General features: G+C 51.2%; 3 protein-coding genes across 11 annotated transcripts in view; all 3 read right to left on the reverse strand.

The window, feature by feature from the left end:
• TSPEAR (thrombospondin type laminin G domain and EAR repeats) overlaps positions 1–19,416 on the reverse strand; it is a 33,594-nt gene that overhangs the window by 12,748 nt on the left and 1,430 nt on the right. Inside the window, exons 2-6 of the mRNA XM_016213520.2 lie at positions 6,951–7,189; positions 4,636–4,726; positions 3,196–3,349; positions 1,785–1,916; positions 879–1,105 (exon numbers count right to left, since the gene is read on the reverse strand). Of these exons, the coding sequence (XP_016069006.2) occupies positions 879–1,105; positions 1,785–1,916; positions 3,196–3,349; positions 4,636–4,726; positions 6,951–7,189 (843 nt within the window). The remainder of the gene's footprint in view (positions 1–878; positions 1,106–1,784; positions 1,917–3,195; positions 3,350–4,635; positions 4,727–6,950; positions 7,190–19,416) is intronic.
• Positions 8,762–9,502, reverse strand: LOC148092966 (uncharacterized). Its single transcript, XM_087818013.1, has 2 exons — positions 8,880–9,502; positions 8,762–8,816 (listed from the first exon to the last, which is right to left on the reverse strand). Exons 1-2 carry the CDS (start codon positions 9,500–9,502, stop codon positions 8,762–8,764), a joined length of 678 nt encoding a protein of 225 aa, XP_087674139.1.
• LOC107537452 (uncharacterized) lies at positions 16,877–17,692 on the reverse strand. Of its 9 annotated transcripts, none has more exons than XM_087818010.1 (3): positions 17,527–17,692; positions 17,249–17,406; positions 16,877–17,170 (listed from the first exon to the last, which is right to left on the reverse strand). In XM_087818010.1, the coding sequence occupies exons 1-3, from the start codon at positions 17,690–17,692 to the stop codon at positions 16,877–16,879; spliced, it is 618 nt and encodes a 205-aa protein (XP_087674136.1). The 9 variants fall into 9 exon arrangements, with proteins under 9 accessions (XP_087674136.1, XP_087674135.1, XP_087674134.1 ...); XM_087818009.1 differs by having other exon boundaries at positions 16,877–16,944; positions 17,053–17,380; positions 17,459–17,692; XM_087818008.1 differs by having other exon boundaries at positions 16,877–17,094; positions 17,149–17,350; positions 17,414–17,692.

Raw genomic sequence — 19,416 nt, forward strand, 5'->3', positions numbered from 1 at the left:
GTGACCGGACAGACGTTCCCCTTGGTTTTGTGAATTTCCCGATTTTTCTTTGATGGAAAGTTATTATTTTTTTATAACAGAACATAAGCACCTTTAAAACATCGACAACCAAATAACCAGAGAGTGAGCCATTCATTCACCACATTGGATCTGGCACAAAATCCGATGCAGCTGCAAGTGACAGGAGGGCAGAGGGGTGTCTCTTTGCTCACAGTTCTACCCCTAGTGGGTGGGCTGAGGTGGGGGCAGGGCTGTACCTGGCACAGGTGTGTAGGTGAGTGAACGATTTCAGGACAGGCATGGGAAAGTGTCCCCAAGACACTGCCGCTTTGAGGTGAGGGCATAGAAGGAGCTGGGGAGAACATTCATCTGGATGGGAGTGGGTCAGCCCCCTTAGACCCTCTCGGACCCTCTCAGACCCTCCAGGCACAGGCCGTCTGCTCAGCGCTGCCCTGAACGGAAAGAGGGGCTGCCCGCAGGGGGTCTCTGCCTCCTAGGCCTGTTTGTGGAGGAGGCAGGATCGGGCGGGGAGATCTGTCGCCATTCTGAAATGACTTCTGCCTTGTTGACGGGTCCAAGTCAAATGACCTCCACAAGGTTTTAAGTTAGTAAAGGTGGGTCTCCACAGACCTGGGTGGCATCTTAGAGAAGAACTTTCCTCTCTTGTGTTGGAAGCCGAACAGACGTCCCCAACACCCGGGCCTGGATTTAGAGACGCAGCGAAGGGCCTGACCATGACTGGCGCTTAGAGCCCCACCAAGGCTTTGGAGCCTCGAAAAACGCGCTTTCCTGGAGAAGCTACGTGGGGAGCCCAGCCTTCGGGCTCTGCAGCTGTTTCCAACTTAAAAGGACTGGGAACCCCATGCACGCAGACTTGCCTTCTTCCCGATGGTGAAGTGCCTCCAGGACTGTGCTTGGTGTGTGCGGATGTCCTGGTACGAGGCGAACGCCCCATCGGTCCACTTGTAGATGGCGGATGTGGCCTTGCGATTGGCGGTGGCTATGAAGAGCCCGGCCTCGGGGATGACAAAGACCTCGATGCCCAGCGTCTCCGAGTTCGTGAACAGGCGCTGGTGCTCCTCCACGTAGTCCAGCTTCTCCTTGGCTTGTGAGAGAGACGTTAAGACCCGGTCAACGCTTCCCAGAATGGAAACCAGGAGGGACAGTGTTGGGAGCACCGCCCCTCAGGCCCTGAGCTGTGACCCTGGAGCATTAGCATGGGCAAGGGCAATGTGCTCGGAGTGCCTGTTAACCCCAGAGGCCTGTCAAGAAGCCCACTGGGCCTGCGTGGGTTTCAGGGACCACTGAGCCCCCAGTGGTGCTAACCCAGGGGAATCAATGTGTCGGGTCCTAATGAGACATTTCCCACACTCACTGCTGTTATAAAAGGCGGGGCCCTAATATGGACTAGAGGGGAGTCAGGAGCTCCCAGCAGCAGACACCCAGGGCTGCCTCACTCACCCTTCCCACAGTAGGATAGGAGCAAGGGCCAGCTGCAGCAAAAATGCCCCCAGGCCCTGGCATCGTCACAGGCTGTGAGGAGGGTGGGCAGCCCCCCCTTTCCCCGCCCCCCCAGCCCAGGGAGCCTCGTGCTCTTCCCGGGACCGGGACAAGGTGATGAGCCCCTTCAGACCACGTGTGGTGCCCAGGAGGGCACGTGGTTCCAGATGAAATATGGGGCTTGCTCTGAGTGGGGGTGCCTCCTGTCCTTAGATAATGCTGACTCTGAGCAGAGCCCCTAACTCTCCAGAGCCCCTGGAGCCACAACGTCCCGTCTACCTCACCTGCCAACACGGAGACCCACTCGCTCCCGACGCACAGGTACAGCCCTTTCCGCCCGGCGTCAAACCAGAACTGGGCATCCTCCACCTTGGTGCACGGAGGCCGAGATCCCAGGGTCACCTTCATGTCGGTTTCTGGGGGAGACAGGGAGGATGAGCGTCCAGTGGAAACGGGCTCCCTGGAGGAAGCAGCCCTGCCTTCGTTTGAAGCTGCACTTCGAGGACTCACTCGGGGTCTTACATGGGCCTCAGGGGGCAAGTAAGAGCCCAGGGCACATGCCCTGCCCCGGGGCGTGTGCCTGGCGGGACGCCGGGACGCTCCTGGGGCTCCGGGAGGCAGTGTGCCCACCCTGCCTGGATCTGAGCTCTCCTGAAAATCCTTGGTGACTGCCGCACGCCTGGCTCACCTCCCGTGTCTGCGGCCAATTGGCACGAGTTTATCTAAACTTCCGCTTGGCTTCGCTCTGTGGCATTTTGAGCCCATCCCTTCTCAGAACTATGCCTGCGCCTCAGGTCGAGCACACATCCTAATGATGCCACTTGGCCACTTCAGAGCCCAGGCCCGAGGCCAGGCTGTGACACGGAGCACACCTTTGACCCCTCAAAGCACCGGGCAGAGGCCCGGGGGCTGAATCCTGCCCCCTGAGGAGCACTCCCTCTGGTTACAGGGGCCCATGAGGCCTGAAGAAGACACCCAGAGGCCTCCTGCTCGGGGACTTGGAGACACAGTTCCAGGACTGGATCTCAGTGTCACCCTGCTCAAGGTCGGGGGGCACCCCCAGTGAAGCTGGGGAGAGGATGGGGTTGTCTCCCCACCTCGCCGAGTGGTAGGGGGTAAGGCATGTGAATGAGGGGGTGGATCCTCCTGGCAGGGGCTGTGGTTTAAATAAACAGTCTACGTTGTACTTTTACACTGGGAAGGTGTAAACAGAAACTAAAGAAGCAAAGCTGGGCCCCGGCCGGTGTGGCTCAGTGGTTGAGTCGACCCATGAACCAGGAGGTCACTGGTTCGATTCCCGGTCAGGGCACCTGCCCGGGTTGGGGCTCGATCCCCAGCAGGGGGCGTGCAGGAGGCAGCCCATCGATGCTGAAGTTTCTCTCTCATCAATGTTTCCGTCTCTTTCTCCCTCCCCCTTCCTCTCTCTCTAGATCAATAAAAACATATTTTTCTAAAAAATAAAAATAAAAACGTAAAGCTGGGGACCCTCCGATCAGGGGGTTCACAGGAAATAGAAATGTACCTTGCGAAGGTGGGGTCCCCCCGGGGGCAGGGGCCGAGGTTGGGATGTCTATTGAGGAGAGATGGGGAGAAAGGGCCCCGAACGCTGCTCTGGGGCAAAACAGGCAGCAGGGGGAAGTGGCGGCTGGAGGGGAAGAAGACTGCGTGGGGGGCGGGCGGCCCTGGCTCACTAACCAAAGGGGTATTTCAGCAGCTCGTTATCTTCGGGCTTCCCCGTGAGCCCCTGCAGGATGGGGGGGACGGACAGCACCAGCTCAGCGTTCCTGCAGGGGCACAGCCTTGGAGTGGCGTCTGAGCCGGGCAGCAGGACCAGCTGCCTCACCAGGCCCTGCAGAGAGAGGGGTAGCGTGTTCAGACCTGGGGCGGGTGGAAATCCGGGGGGGCGGGGGGGACAAGCCATCTTTAGAGCTTGGAGAGAAGAGTCTGCATGTAGGTTATGGGGGAGCGTTGGGAGCATCAGTGGAGAACTGGACACCCTGCTAAGGTTGCTAAACCAGGAAGGTATATTTTCCTGTGGACTAACCTAGAGCCACTGGCCAATTTTACTTATCCATCCATCCATCCATCCATCCATCCACCCACCCACCCATCCACCCACCCACCCATTCATTTGTCTATTTATCCATCCATCCATCCATCCACCCACCCATCCATTCATTTGTCTATTTATCCACTCATTCACTCATCAATCCATCCATCCATCCATCCATCCATCCATCCATCCATCCATCCATCCATCCATCCATCCACCCATCCATTCATTTGTCTATTTATCCACTCATCCATCCATCCATCCATCCATCCATCCATCCATCCATCCACCCACCCACCCATCTACCCACCCATCCATTCATTTGTCTATTTATCCATCCATCCATCCATCCATCCATCCATCCATCCATCCATCCATCCATCCATCCATCCACACATCCACCCACCCATCCATTCATTTGTCTATTTATCCACTCATCCATCCTTCCATCCATCCATCCATCCACCCACCCACCCATTTATTTGTTTATTTATCCACTCATCCATCCATCCATCCATCCATCCATCCATCCATCCATCCATCCATCCATCCACCCACCCACACAAGCCATCAGTCAATATTCACAGTGCCTCTGTTATACATCAGCCATGGTTCTACACGCTGGACACACAAGGAACAAAAGCCCCTACCTCATGGAACAAGGCGCCCCCACCTCCACTCTAGGGGAGAGACAGACAGTGAGAAAACACGCCGCCAGTCTGAGGGTGGTCAGGGCCACAATGAAGGGACAACCAGGGGTGGGGTCTGGGAGGGCTGGATGTGGGGTCATCTTCTGAGTGGTGGGAAGGGCCTGCATGGTAAGAGGACAAGGGGCAAGGTGTCGCTGGCACAGGGTGTGAGCCATGGCAGGAAAGGGCACATGTCTGCCAGGAAGAGGGAGCAGCTAGTGCAAAGGCCCCGTGTCAGGTGTGCCTGGCGTGCGTGGGACTCCACTGAGCCTCGTGATCCTCAATGCCGTCTGATACACATGACAGTCTGTTGAGCCAGAGCATCGGGGCAGCAGATCTACGGTGACAGCCCCGCTGCAGACACTGGCGGGGGGGCAGCCCCTCTCTACTTACTGTGAACAGGCCTTTGGCTCTCCTCCGGCTGCCGATGAAGAAGCGGGCTCCTTGCACGGACAGGGTGGCTGGGAAGGGCACGTCCGCCGTTCTGCAAACAGTGGGTGAGGGTTTTAGGCCAGGGGAGAGCTGCAGCGTAGGTCATTTGTGTGGCAAAGGACAGGGCAGTGCTACATGTGGGACGTGTCAGTGTCCTGGAGGGGCCGTAACAGAGTGCCACAGCCTGGGTGGCTTAAACCACGGACATTCATTCCCTCACAGTTCTGGGGCCACAAGTCTAAAACTGAGGTGCTGACAGGACCGTGCTCCTGCAGACAACTCCAGGGGAGGGTCCTCCCTGCCTCCTCCTGCGCCTGGGGGCTCCTGGGGGCTCCTGGATTGTGGCTGCATCACTTGCTCTCTGCCCCCATCATCACATGGTCTCTCTGAGCCTCTTCTCTTCTTACGAAGACACCTGTCAAGGGGTCAGGGCTGCCCTCTCCAGGGTGACCTCAATGGACTAGGTCACACCGGCAAAGGTAGTGTCCCTAAACAAGGTCCCTTCCCTGGGTCCTAGGGGACATGAATTTGGGGGGTAGCCTTGGCCCCAGGACAGAGATCTTCTGCAAAAGCACCTGCTGCCAAGGTGGTCAGTGGCTCTTTGCCATTTCATGGCACCTCCAGGGGCTTCTGCCAGCCGGGGTTTCCAGCCTGTTCACCCTCCGCTGAGCCTGGGGGGACAGGTGGTGTCAGGGTGAGGGTGGTGGAAAATGTGGCCGAGTTGGGTCTTGATGTGCACGTGGGGGCCAGACTCTGGGGAAAGGTGAGAAGGTCGGCGCCCTGCTGGAGAGGACGGTGTGGCCGGAGCTCCCGGGGCAGGGAAGCCAGGCCTGTGCTTTCTCCCCATGGCCCCGTGTCTCCCAGGCCACGATGCCACGTCCCCTTGTAAAAGCAGCTGCTCTTTCCAGTCTTTGCCATCTGGCTGCCGCTGGCGTGGCACCATCAGCCCAGTGCCCCAAGTTTCCAGGTCACCTGAGCTCTGGCCTGTGCCCTCCACGGTGCCTGCAGGGCCTGCGGAGCCCTGGGCCTGAATCCACCCTCGGTCACCGAGACTCCCGCCTGGTGCCCGGCCCCCAGCTTGGCCTCCGCGCCCTCCCTCACGGAGCTGTCCCTCGACCACCTCTAGGCACTGACCAGCTATCACCCCTGTAAAGGCTCCAATGTACTCGAGGGCTTGGAGGGGGAGAGGTGGTGAGTAAGACATATTTAAACCAAGTGTATAAATGTTATGGTTTCTTTTTATTATGGAAAAAGTTTCATAATAACAGAGCAGCGTGAGATTCTACCTTTGAAGGTAATATTTGGTATAATGATGGATTTGAAGGTAACTGGGCCACTTGGGATTAAGAAGTCTCCAGCCCCACTCAGCAAGGATGGGTGCTGAGCGCCCACACGATCAGCAGCTGGCCAGGCCACAGGGACTCCCTGTTCCCTGGCCCACAACGAGGCGCTGGCAAGGACAAGAAAGGAACTCAGGCTTCCCGGTGCCCAGGGCTGTATCAGAGTTACTAAGGATTCCTCTGCATCTTTATCTGGAGTTTTAGTGGATATTTACCCCTCGCCTGGCCAGTGCAGCTCAGTGATTAAGTGTGGGCCTAGGAACCAGGAGGACACGGTTCGATTCCCAGTCAGGGCACATGCCCAGGTTTCTGGCTCGGTCCCCCGCAGGGGGTGTGCAGGAGGCAGCCGGTCAGTGACTCTCTCTCATCATTAATGTTTCTCTCTCTCTCCCTCTCCCTTCCTTTCTCTGAAATCAATAAAAGCATATTTTAAATATATATATATTTACTCCTTCATCTCAGATGAAACTGTCAGAGAGGTTAAATGACCTGTTGAAAGTCACACGGTAAGATCTGGGCCGCAGCCGGGCCATAGCTCCCGCTTGCCTCTGGTGCTGAGTTCTCCACGACCTTCCTCCGGCCTATTCATCGTGGTAACAGCACCCACGGGCACATTCCTCCGGGGAGCCCAGCCCGGATTCACTCTTCAGCCCCAGCCCGGGCCGGCCATCAGCTCCCCGCCCCACTGCCCTCCGCTCCCAGACTGGTGCCTGCCCCTGTCCTGGTCCCACCGTGCCCCGCAGGAGGCAGGCCTGCTGCCCACCTGCTGGTGACCCAGGCTTGTGGCGCAGTGCATGTTCCTAACGATGGTTCCTCCACCAGCCTGACCCCGCTGGGCCCTCACTGCTCAACTCAAGCTGCCCCCGGGCGTCCACTCCAGACTCAGCGTCAGGCAGCACACGGCACCTGCGGCCCCCCCCGGCGCCCGGTACCTACATGTCCACGGGGGCGCCGCAGTCCGTGGTGAGGGAGAAGGAGTCTTCAGACACAGCCAAGACCAGCGTGTGCCACTGGCTGTCCGTCAGGGCTGGGCTGCGGAAGGACACGCGGGTCTGCCAGGCGCCTGCCGAGTCCTCGCTGAGGAACAGGAAGTGCACCCGCGTGGGCGAGTACCGCAGGCCCAGCAGCAGCGCGTCGGGCCCCTCGGCCACCACCGTGAACAGGTACTCATTGCTCTGCAAGACAGGGCGGCGGAGGGCGGGAGGGCGGGGGTGAGGGCGGGCAGGGCCTCCTGCCATAACCTTGTCTGTGATAAAACCCAGAGCTCCGCTCACACCCATGACAGTGGCTGGTATCAGGAAAACGGAAAAGAGCAAGTGTTGGCAAGTATGTGGAGAAACGTGGGCCCTCGAACCCTTTGGTGGGATGTCGAACGGTGCAGGCCCTGTAAAAACACAGTATGGCGTTTCCTCCCAAAATTAAAAACGGAAGTACCGTATGATCCAGCAAGTCCACCCTTTGCTATGAATCCGAAGGGATTGACAGCAGGTGTCAAAGGATGAGCGTGAACAAGGCGGCCCGGCCACTCGATGGACCGCGTTCAGCCTTAGAAGGAAGTTCCCACATCAGCCTGGATGAACCTTGAGGACATTACGCTGCGGGAAACAAGCCAGTCACAGGACAACCGCTGTGTGATTTCACTACCCGAGGCCCCTCGAGCAGTCGCGTTCGTAGAGGGGGAGTGTAGAAGGGGGGCGCCAGGGGCTGGGGCAGGGGCAGGGAGTTAGTGCTTAATGGGGACAGGGTTTCACTCTGGGGAGATGGAAAGTTCTGGAGACGGGCGTTGGCGATGGCTGCACAGCAGTGTGAATGTGCTTAATGCCACTGAGCTGTAACTTAAAAATGATTAAAATGGTAAACTTCAGGTTATGTGTATTTTACCACAATTTAAAAACCACGCACCTCTTTACCACGATGGAGACCCCAAACCCCCAGCAACCCCAGCCCCGTGAGCTGTGTGGACACAGTGTACACATGGCTGTAAGTAATTGCAGTGGAGAGCCCTTAACTCCTAGCCGCACACAAGGGGAAGGGTCAGAACTGGAAGTGATGGAGCCCGAGTGCCCAGCAGGTCTGTAACATAATTACAGAGGGTCACTTTTTAGGAAGTCTTTGCCCGTGGGACATTGTGACCCAATTTCATGCAACTAGTATTCTAAAGAAGTTCAAAGCCTCCACGTTCCTCGTACTTAATGTAATGCCTGATTCAGCAAAATCCACTCGGCTCAGAATGGGTCCCACGGCCTCTGGGTCCTTCACTGACCTCCCTGGCCGGGGTGCGAGTCCCCAGAGGACTTGCCAATACGCTTTGTGAGCTCTCAGTCCCTCATCCCTAGAAGCACTCACGGCTGGAGGAGACCACTGTCTGGTAAAAACCCTGTCCCCCCACCCCCACCCCCATGACCATGATGAAATCAGATGAAGGAAGCGATCAGGTGATGAGTCAGTTTATTGGGGTGCCCGAGGAAGTGCTGACAGACTGAGAGTCAAGTGACTGGACAGAGAAATTGGGAGGGAAGGACAGGTGACCCAGAAGCAGGTGGAGGAGCCTCCTGGGAGACAAGAGCCCGGGGGAGCAGTGAGGTCCAGGGTTCCTGAGAGCAGAGGTCAGGTGAGGACAGTGGAGACCTGGAGAGACCCTGTCCTGAGACGGGGCAGCCACCTGATCCAGGTCAGGGCCAGACTGAGGGGTGGCTGGGAGAACCAGGTGAGACCTGAGCCCAGCTGGCCCCGGGGGATGCGCTCGGTCAGCAGCAGGACTTCTGGGCTGCGACAGGGACACAGCAGGCTGGGCGGCAGCAGCTGGGCTAACAGCAGGAAGGGGCACAGCAGGAGGAGGCGGGCACGCAGCAGGCGGGCCTGCACACGGGGCGGCAGATGAGGGACACGCAGGAGGAGGGTCTGCAGCAGGGTGAGGGGCAGGGGGTGGGCTGGCAGCATGAGGGGGCTGGGCAGGGGGTGGCCCCAGAGCAGATAGGCACACAGCACACAGGCTTGCAGCAGACAGGGGTACAGCAGACGGGCTTGCAGCAGACAGGGGTGCAGCAGACGGGCTTGCAGCAGACAGGTGTGCAACAGACGGGCTTGCAGCAGGCGGGTGTACAACAGACAGGCACACAGCAGGCCTGTTGGCAGGGGGAGGAGGTACAGCAGGAGGGCTGGCAGCTAGACTGCTGGCAGGAGGGGCTGGACACACAGCTCACTGGGGTGCAGGCCAGGGTCAGGCAGGGGGTCTGGGTGCAGCAGCTGGGGGCACAGCAGGTGGGGACACAGCAGCTGGGGACACAGCAGGTGGGCTGGCAGCAGCTGGGGGCACAGCAGGTGGGCTGGCAGCAGCTGGGGGCGCAGCAGGAGGGCTCACAGCAGTTCTCTAGACAGTCGTCCACCTGCCAGGAGGAGTCTGTGCAAGAGTCACAGGACCCGGGCAGGCAGGCGCGGCTGCCATAGCTCAGGTCATTGGAGCAGACGGACAGGGTGGACGCGGCCATGGCGGGCAGTGGGGCTGGAGGAGGGTGTGAGCGTGTGAGCGTGTGAGTGAGTGTGAGTGTGTGAGGTGCTCGGGGCTGTTGGCTTTTATACCCTCCTGGGTGTTTGTTGTCCCAGCAGGAGGCTCCCCACGCCCTCCTTTCCTTGTTGATATTTTGAGCTGAGTCCTGGGAGCCCTTATGACTTCTGGTTTATTTACAGGAAGGAGTTTGCTGCTTGTAAAATGCCGATCGTGGCTGAAGACTGGGTTGACCCCCTGACCTGTTTGGTTTCCTAAGCAAACACCACTGGAAAAATCTGGAGTCGTGGAGCCCTGGCAGCCTGCCCCTGCCCAGCTGTGCCCCACTCCCCAGGTGGTCTCCGTGACATTGCAGGTGAAGGTGTGAAGCCCAGAGTCAGTGACAGGGCAGCAGATGGCTGGAACTGGGACCCCCCGCTCCTTTGCCGCAGGACATCCCCACAAACAGAGGGCCGAGCGTGGACGTACCAGCCACGGAGAGAAGCCGCAGACGGAAGACAGACAAGAAGGGTCTCAAACACAGCGCAGGATGACAAACGGCCTGGGCTGTTCCAGCCCCTTTCTCTTTCCAAAGAATTTGAGATTCAGCTTGTTGATAACAAAACAAAACAAAATCCTGCTGGAATCTCTATTGGGATTGTCGTGAGTCTATGGATCAGTTTGGTGGTAACGGACATAACAACGTCTCAACCTGTGAACATGGTCTAATTCACTCACTTGTCTTCTTTGATTTATTTCACCAGTGTTTTTATAGTTCTCATTATGTACATATTTTATTAGATTTACACTGGTTTTCATTTTTTATTTTGTTGTAAGTCATACTTTTAAACAAAAATTTTGAAATCCAATTTTTATTGCTATTATACGGAGCTGGGCAAAAGTAGGTTAAGTTACCAGCCATCATTACCTAAAATATAAATCATAAGTAAGGACACAAAGTAATAACAATAACAATAATGAGACAAATAATACAAATAAATAATACAGTTGTTATTACTAAATAAATGATACAAGAATAAATTCTGTTTCATGTACTCATAACTTAAACCTACTTTTGCCTACCCCTGTACACAGAACTACAAATAATTTTTATTAAGTTTGCATTCTTTTTTTTAATTAAAATTATTATTTTAATCCTTACCTGAGAATATTTTTTCCACTGTTTTTCAGAGAAAGTGGAGGGGTGAGGGTGGGAACACATCAATGTGAGAGAGACATTGACTGGTCACCCACTGGTTGCCTCCTACACGTGTCCCAACTGGGGTCAGGGACCGAGCCTGCAACGCAGGTTCATTGGCCTGAATCGAATGTGGGACCCTTCAGTCCATGGGCCTACACTCTAACCAGTGAGGAAAACTGGCCAGGGCTTAAGTTTGCATTCTTGAACCTTGCGAAACTCTCTTCTATTTTTAGGAAGCTTTTTGAAGATTCTTGAGGGTTTCCTATGTGGACAATCATGTCCTCTGTGAATAGAGATGGTTTTATTTCTTCATTTCCAATGCATGTGCCTTTTATTTCTTTCTCTTGTCTCACTGATGCTCAACAGGTGTGGTGGGAGAGGACATCTGTGTCTCGTTTCTAGTCTTAGGGAGCAGTTTCACAATGGAATATGGTGTTGGCTGTGAGATTTTCATAGGTGCCTTCTATCGGGTTAAGGAGTTTTTGTTTTTTTCCTAGGTCACTGGAAACTTCTCTTAAAGATTGAAGAGGGAACACACACTCACTCATTCTATGAGGCCAGTGTTAACCTTGATACCAAAGCCAGACCAAGACACTACAAGAGAAGAAAACTACAGACCAATATCCCTTATGAACACTGATATAAAAACTCTCAACAACATACTAGCAAACCAAATTCAGCAGCTTGTTAAAAGGTTTATACACCATGACCAAGAGGGATCTATTGCTGAAATTCAAAGATGGTTCTACATATGATAATTGATCAATGTAATATACCACGTTAATAGAATGAGGGGAAAAATACATGGTCCTCTCAACTGATGCAAAGAAACTATGCGCAACATAAATATTTAACAAAATTCAAAATCCTTTCATGATAAAAATACTCAACAAACTAGGAATGGAAGGGGACAACATACATATGAATATATATGAAAAAACCCCCAGCAAATATCATACTCAATTTTGGAAGACTGAAAGCTTTTCCTCTAAGAACAGGAACAAGGCAAGGATGCCCACTTCTGTTCTCCATAGTAACAGAAACTCTGGGAGAGCAGATAGACAATGAAAGAAATAAAAAGTCACCTAAATTGGAAAGAAGTAAAATCATCCCTGTTCACAGATGCTATGATATTAAATGTAGAAAACCCTAAAGAGTCCACAAAAAGATATTAGAACTAATAAATGAATTCAGCAAAACAGCAGGATACAAAGTTAACAAAATTCAGTTGCATTTTTGTACACTAATAATGAACAGCCCAAAAAGACAATTATGAAAATAATTTCATTTACAATAGTATCAAAAAGAATAAAATGCTTACAGATTAACTTAAATAAGGAGGTGAAAGACTTTTACAATGTAAACTACAAAACATCGTTGAAAGAAATTTAAAAAGATATAAGTAAATGGAATGACAGCCCATGTTCATGGATTGGAAGACTTAATAGTGTTAAGATTTTAATACTACCCAAAGCAATCTACATATTTAATGCAATCACTATCAAATTCTCAATGGTTTTGGGGTTGTTGTGTTTTTGTGAGTTTTTTTGCAGAAATATAAAAATCCATCCTAAAATTCATGTGGTATCTTAAGGGACCCTGAATGGCCAAAACAATCCTTTAAAAGAACAAAGCTGGAGGGATCACACTTCCTGATTTCAAAACTTACTACAAAGCTGCAGTAATCAAAAGAGGGTGGTACCGGCATGAAGACATATAGACCAATGGAATAGAATAGAGTCCAGAAATAAACCCTCACATGATCGGTCAAATCATTTTTGACAAGGGCACCAAGTCCATTCGATGGAAAAAAGACAGTCTTTTCAACAAACGGTTTGGGGCAAATTGGATATCCACATGCAAAAGAATGAAGTTAACTCATAACTAACACCATACACAAGAATTAAGTCAAAATGGATCTACAACCTAAGTGCAAGACCTAAAGCTATAAAGCTCTTAGAAGAAAACAGGACAAAATCTTCACGGCATTGAGTTTGGCAGTGATTTCTTGGATATGACTCCAAAGGCAGGGACAACATAGGAAACATACACATATTGGACTTTGTGAAAATTTTTAAGTGTTTTTGCATCAAAAGACAATATCAACAGAGAAAAAAGGTAACCCAAGGAAATGAGAAAAACATTTGAAAATCATGTATCCGATAAGGAATTAATATATAGAATGCATAAAGAATTCCTAAAAAGTGAATAAAATTTTTAAAAATTCAAAAATGGTCAAAGGACTTGAGTGGACATTTTTCCAAAGAAGATACACAAATGACCAACAAGCCCATGAAAAGATGCTCAACATAACTAACCACTGGAGCAAAGCAAACCAAAACTATGAGATACCACCTTACATCCATGAAGGTAGCTACTATATATAAAAAACAAACCAACAGAGTTAACAAGTGTTGGTGAGAATGTGGAGAACTTGGAACCCTTGGGCACTATTGGTATGAACATGAAATGGTACAGCTACTGTGGAAATCAGCATGATGGTTCCCCCTAAAATTAGAGGTAAAATTATCATATGACCCTGTCATTCTACTGGATGTATGCTCAAAAGAATTAAAAGCAGGGTTGTGTAGAGATATTTGCTAACCCATGTTCATAGCAGCATTATTTACAATAGCTAAAATGTGAAAGCAACCCAGTGTCCATTGATGGATGAATGGACAAGCAAAATGTATATACACACAATGGATTATTATTCACCCTTAAAAAGGAAACAAAAAAAGGATGAATTATGAGGACATTATGGTAAGTGAAATAAGCCATCACTAAAAGACAATTTCTATATGATTCCACTTAGAGGATGTACTTTAGAAACAGAAAGTAGAATGGTGATTCCCAGGGGCTGGAGGGAGGAGAGAAAAGGAAGTTGTTTAATGTGCATAGAGTTTCAGTTTTTTTCAAGATGAAAAGAGTTCTGCATGTGGAGGGTAGTGGTGGCTGTACAATATTACAAATGTACTTAATACCAGAGAACTATACACTTAAAAAGTGTTAAGATGGTAAATTTTATATATTTGAATTTTATATTTTACCTTATTAAAAAATTCATAAAAAAGAGAAATAAACTGTCAAGCCATGAAAAGACATGGAAAAACCTTAAATGCATTTTACTAAGTGAAAGAACCGATCTGAAAGTATTCATACTGCATGGTTCCAACCATGTGATCTTCCGGAAAAGGCAAAGCTATGGAGATGGTAAAAAGGTCACTGGTTGCCAGGGTTTAGCAGGGGAGAAGGAAGGGGTGGATAGGTGGAGCACAGAGGATTTGGGGAGCAGGGAAACTATTCTGTGTGAACTATAATGGTCCATATATGTCATACCTTTATCAAAACCCTAAGAATGTACAAGAGAAAACTCTAATGGAAACTGTGGACTTTGAGTGAAATTGATGTTAATATACATTTATTGATTATAACAAACCACATTTGTAACAAATGTATCAACATTGCATGATGTTCATCGTAGGAGATGCTGTGTGTGTGTGAGGGTGCAGGTTATGTGGGAACCTAAAACTGCTCTAAGAAGCAAAGTCTATTAAATTGACATAGGACAGTTAAGATAATCTGTTTTCTCTTGAGTGAAACTCAGTACTTTATGTCTTCAAGGAATGAAGCCATGTCATCTTAATGGTCCAATTTTGAGGGGTAGAATTGTTTGCTGCAGTCCCTTTTAATTCTTTAATATCTGTAGGGTCTGTAGTAATGCCACCTCTTCCATTCCTGATACTGCATCTTCGTTAACTTTCCCTTACACAGTCTAGCTAGAGTTTATCAAGTTTATTTACCATTTCAGAAAACAAGCTTTTGTTTCATTGATTATCACTACCGTTTTACTGTTTTCAATTTCATTGATTGATGCTTTCATCTTTATTATGTCATATTTCATTGCTTGCTTTGGGTTTAACTTACTCTTATCTTTCCCATGAAAAAAACTTAACTTCTTTCTTTCTTTATATTTAAAGTGCACTTCCTATAGGCAGCAGAATGGAGCTTGTCTTTTTATCCAGCCTGACAGTCTCTTTTCTCTTCTTCCCTTTCTCTCTTATTCTTTGGAGACTCTAACTACACATACCTGAGATCATCTGAAGTCATCCTCCAGCTCAAGAATGCTTTGTCCGTTTCCTTTTTCCTCTCTGAGTTTCATTTAGTTGCTATTGCTCTGCCTTCCAGTTCACTTGTCGTTTCTTCTGCAGCATCTATTCTGCTGTTAACCTCATTTCATGTAATATTCACTCAGACATTGTAGCTTTCTTCTCTAGGTGTTCTTGTGTCCTTTCAAATCCTCTTCAACTTTCCTGAGCATGCTCGCTTAGCCTTTTCTCTAGCTTCTTGGACATCTGGAACACAGTCGTAACTCTTACTAATTCTATCATCTGCTACATCTCTGGTTTGGTTTTAATGGATTAATTTCATCCTTATTATGGGTTATGTTTTCCTGCCTCTTTGCATCCCTAAAATTTTTGAAAGGATGTCTGAAACTGTGAATGCTACCTTGTTGAGTGCTGGGTATTTTGTATTCAAATGAATGTTCTTGACCTCTGTTCTAGATGTAGTTAAGTTTCTTGGAAATGGCTCATTCTTTAAAGTTTGCATATTAGCTTTGTCAGGTGGGACTGGACCAGTGGCTATGCTGCTGCTAATTTTACCCACAACTGAGGCAATATCCTCTGAGTGGTCTACCCAGTGTCTTGAGAATTATGATCATGTTCCAACTGGCAAGTGGGAATAGGCACTACTTTAGGCATATTTGATTTCTGGGATCATGCCATCTAATTTTGTTGATTTCCCCAATCTCAGTCTCACGTGGATTTGCTGAACATTACTTAGCTGACACTTGAGGGAGACCCTTTGAGGACCAAGAGTTACTCGGGCACTCTGGCCCTAAACACTGACTGCCTGGGGCTCCCCCAACTCCCAAAGCCATCTCTGACTCGGGTGCATAGAGCTCCATGTGGGTTTTCCAGTTTTGCACTAGGACCTAGAAATGTCCTCCAGGTGGCAAGTGGGGCCAATTATGAGACTCACTTTGTTTATTTCCCTTGGTAAGGGGTTCCTGTTCTGTGATCCTCAAATACAGTATCTGAATACCATTGCTCCACGATTTTGCTAATCTTTCGGTTTGGCCATGGAGGGAATGTCATCCAATTCCTCTGGCTCCATCAGGATTGGACCAGCTTCTCCCTCTTTCACTCCACCAGCTCTCTGCTAACAGTGTAGACCTGTGGGTGAATGACAGGGGTGGCCCCAAGCCCACAGAGTCTGTGCTGCGGGAGTCCCCAGGTGTTTCCTGATAGGCAAATCTGGAGGCGTGAAGTTGTCCAGATGAGACAGTGGGTGGAAATGTTCCATGGTGCCTGAGAAGTCCCTAGACCAGGGATGGGGAACTTTTTTTCTGCCAAGGGCTATATAGATATTTATAACATCATTTTGGGGCGATACAAAATTCACAACTTAAAAATTAGCCTGCTATATTTCGTCAAACATTTAATTAACTCACCCCCTAATGTGATGGTTGGAACTGCCTCTCTTCGGCAGGGCCAGACCAAATGATTTCGCCAGCCATATACAGCCACAGGCCGGATGTTGCCCACTCCTGCCCTAGAACATGACTTTTCTGCCGGTGACCAGCCTCAAGGAAGCCCCAGGCACAGGCCCAGTAGGCACTGATCTTTCTGAGCCAGGGCAAGAGTCCCACCTGGTGCCCCACTAGGAGGAGTTGGCCACTGCTCTTTGGGATTTCTAAATCACTCATTCTTAGAAATACTCGTGGCTGGAGGAGACCACTGTCTGGTAAAAACCATGTGCCCAGCCCCCATGAAATCAAATGAAGGAAGCCATCAGGTGATGAGTGAGTTTATTGGGTGCCCAAGGAGGTGCTGACAGGCTGAGAATGGAGGTCAAGAGACTCAACAGGGAACTAGGAGGGAAAGACAGGTGACTCAGAGGCAGGTGGAGGAGCCTCCTGGGAGGCAAGAGCCGGGGGAGCAGTGAGGTCCAGGGTTCCTTGAAGCAGAGGTCAGGTGAGGACAGTAGAGATCTGGGGGGACCCCGTCTTGAGTGGGGCACCTACCTAACATGGCTCAGGATCAGACTGAGGGGTAGCTAGGAGAACCAGAGCCACAAGGAGAGACCTGAGCCCAGCTGGCCAGCACGGCTGGGTCAGCAGCAGGATTTCTGGGCCGAGGTAGGGACACAGCAGGCTGGGCGGGAGCACACAGGACGGCAGAGCAGGGACACGCAGGAGGCCGGGCGGCAGCAGCTGGGCTGACAGGGGGCAGGGGCACAGCAGGAGGAAACAGGCACGCAGCAGGCGGGCCTGCACACGGGGCGGCAGATGAGGGACACGCAGGAGGAGGGCCTGCAGCAGCTTGATGGGGCTGGGCAGGGGGTAGGCCCAGAACAGACAGGCACACAGCACACAGGCTTGCAACAGACAGGTGTGCAGCAGACGGGCTTGCAGCAGACAGGGGTACAGCACACAGGCTTGCAGCAAACGGGTGTGCAGCAGACGGGCTTGCAGCAGAGGGACACACAGCAGCCCTGCTGGCAGGGGGAGGAGGTGCAGCAGGAGGGCTGGCAGCAGCTGGGGACACAGCAGGTGGGCTGGCAGCAGCTGGGGGCACAGCAGGAGGGCTGGCAGCAGCTGGGGACACAGCAGGAGGGCTGGCAGCAGCTGGGGACACAGCAGGTGGGGACACAGCAGCTGGGGGCACAGCAGGAGGGCTCACAGCAGCTGGGGACACAGCAGGAGGGCTGGCAGCAGCTGGGGACACAGCAGGTGGGGACACAGCAGCTGGGGGCGCAGCAGGAGGGCTGGCAGCAGCTGGGGGCGCAGCAGGAGGGCTCACAGCAGCTCTCTGGACAGTCGTCCACCTGCCAGGAGGAGTCTGTGCGGGAGTCGCAGGACCCGGGCAGGCAGGCGCGGCTGCCATAGCTCAGGTCGCTGGAGCAGACGGACAGGGTGGACGCGGCCATGGCGGGCGGTGGGGTGCAGGGGAGCTGGGAGGAGTGAGCGGATGTTGAGCGAGTGTGAGTGTGTGTAAGGTGTCCTGGGACTACAGGGCTTTTATATCTGGTGCCTGGCCTATGTTGTCCCCACAGAAGGCTTACATGCCCCCTTCCCTGTTGGTGTCAGTGCAGGGCTCAGAAGCCTCATTAGATGAGTCAGTTGCCTGTGGTGACCTTGAGGACGGCCCGACCCATGTTTGGCCCTTGAGGAAGCTGGTGCTCTGGCCATGCTGCCGTCACACTGTGTCCTCCTGTAGGTCTTGATGGGTCGGCAAGAAGTGTGGCCATGATTCTCTCCAACAGATGGTTGTGGTGGTCACTGGTAGGGCTGCTCTGGTTGTGTCAGGTCCCATGAATTATGTTAGAGCGAGGTGCAGACCTGCTTGCAGTGTTCCTGGAGAGGAGCATGGGGGATGGCCTGTCTCCTCGGCGGGGAGGCCACGTGCCGGGCAGGAGCAGAGGGCCTGGGCGGTGAGGCCCTCAGGGCACTGGATTCTGGTTTGCCCAGCTTTCACACCCACCCCTAGGTGAGGCATGGGGTGGAGTGGACATTGGGCTGGAGTGGTCCCAGGGCACAGGCAGGCACTCCTGGGAGTTCGGAGGGCAGCCAGGACAGCATCTTTCTCATCTCTGCTCATACATCTGCCTGGTGTCCACCTGGGGAGAGGGGCCTTATCCTTACCCTTACCCAGCTTCCCTCCATGAAAGCATCTTTCAGGAGACTGAAAATCCACCAGTCTTATTCAGATTTAATCAGATTCACACACACTTGTGTGTATGCATGTGTGTGTGTATTTCTACTCAGTATTTTCACTTTTGAAGATCGTATAACCACCTCCACCCTCAGACACAGAATTGTACTGTCACCATAAGGCTCCCACATCCACAACTTAACACCACACCCACTCACACTCTCACCCCTAACCCCTGACAACCACGTATCTCTCCCCCATCTCTACTCTTTGTTATACCGAGAACGTTTATAAATGGAGTCATACACTGTCATTTTTTCAGAGGAACTTTTTCACAAAGCACAATTCCCTTGCTATCCATGCAGCTGCTGTGATGTCACCAATTTGGTCCTTTCTATTGGGGATGCTGTTCTATGGTGTGGATGTCCCAGTTTGCTTAACCTTCACCTGTCGAAGGACAGCTGGGTGTGGGAACGTCTTTAACTGCACATTCAATTTCTTCAATAGTTATAGGGCTACTCAGGTTCTCTATTTCTTCTTGAGTGAGTTTTGCTAGTTCGTGTTTGTCAAGGGATTTGTCCATTTCATTTAGGTTGTAAAATGTATGGTCCTAAACTTGTTCATAATGTTCTCTTATTACACTTCCAGTGTCTGTAAGGTCTCTAATGATGTCACATGATATTGGGGACCAGTGTCTTCTCTCTTTGTTTTGCTGGTCAGTATGGATAAAAATTTATCAGTTTTATTGATCTTCTCAAGGAAAGAGCTTTGTGGATTTTTTTCCCCTCTTTTTTTTTTTTTTTTTCCCCTCCTGTTTTCCATTTCATTGCTTTCCACACTGATCTTTGGTCTTGTCTTTCTTCTCTGAGCTTTATTTGCATCCTAGTTTATTAAGGTAGAAGTTGAGGTCATTTATTTGAGAACTTTCTTGTTTTCTAAATTATCTATTGCTCATTGTTGGGGGGCAGGTGAGAGCTAAAGTGTGCAGAGCTTGTTATG

Source organism: Miniopterus natalensis, chromosome 6 (genome assembly GCF_054644295.1).
Source record: "Miniopterus natalensis isolate mMinNat1 chromosome 6, mMinNat1.hap1, whole genome shotgun sequence".
In the NCBI taxonomy this organism is placed as follows: domain Eukaryota; kingdom Metazoa; phylum Chordata; class Mammalia; order Chiroptera; family Miniopteridae; genus Miniopterus; species Miniopterus natalensis.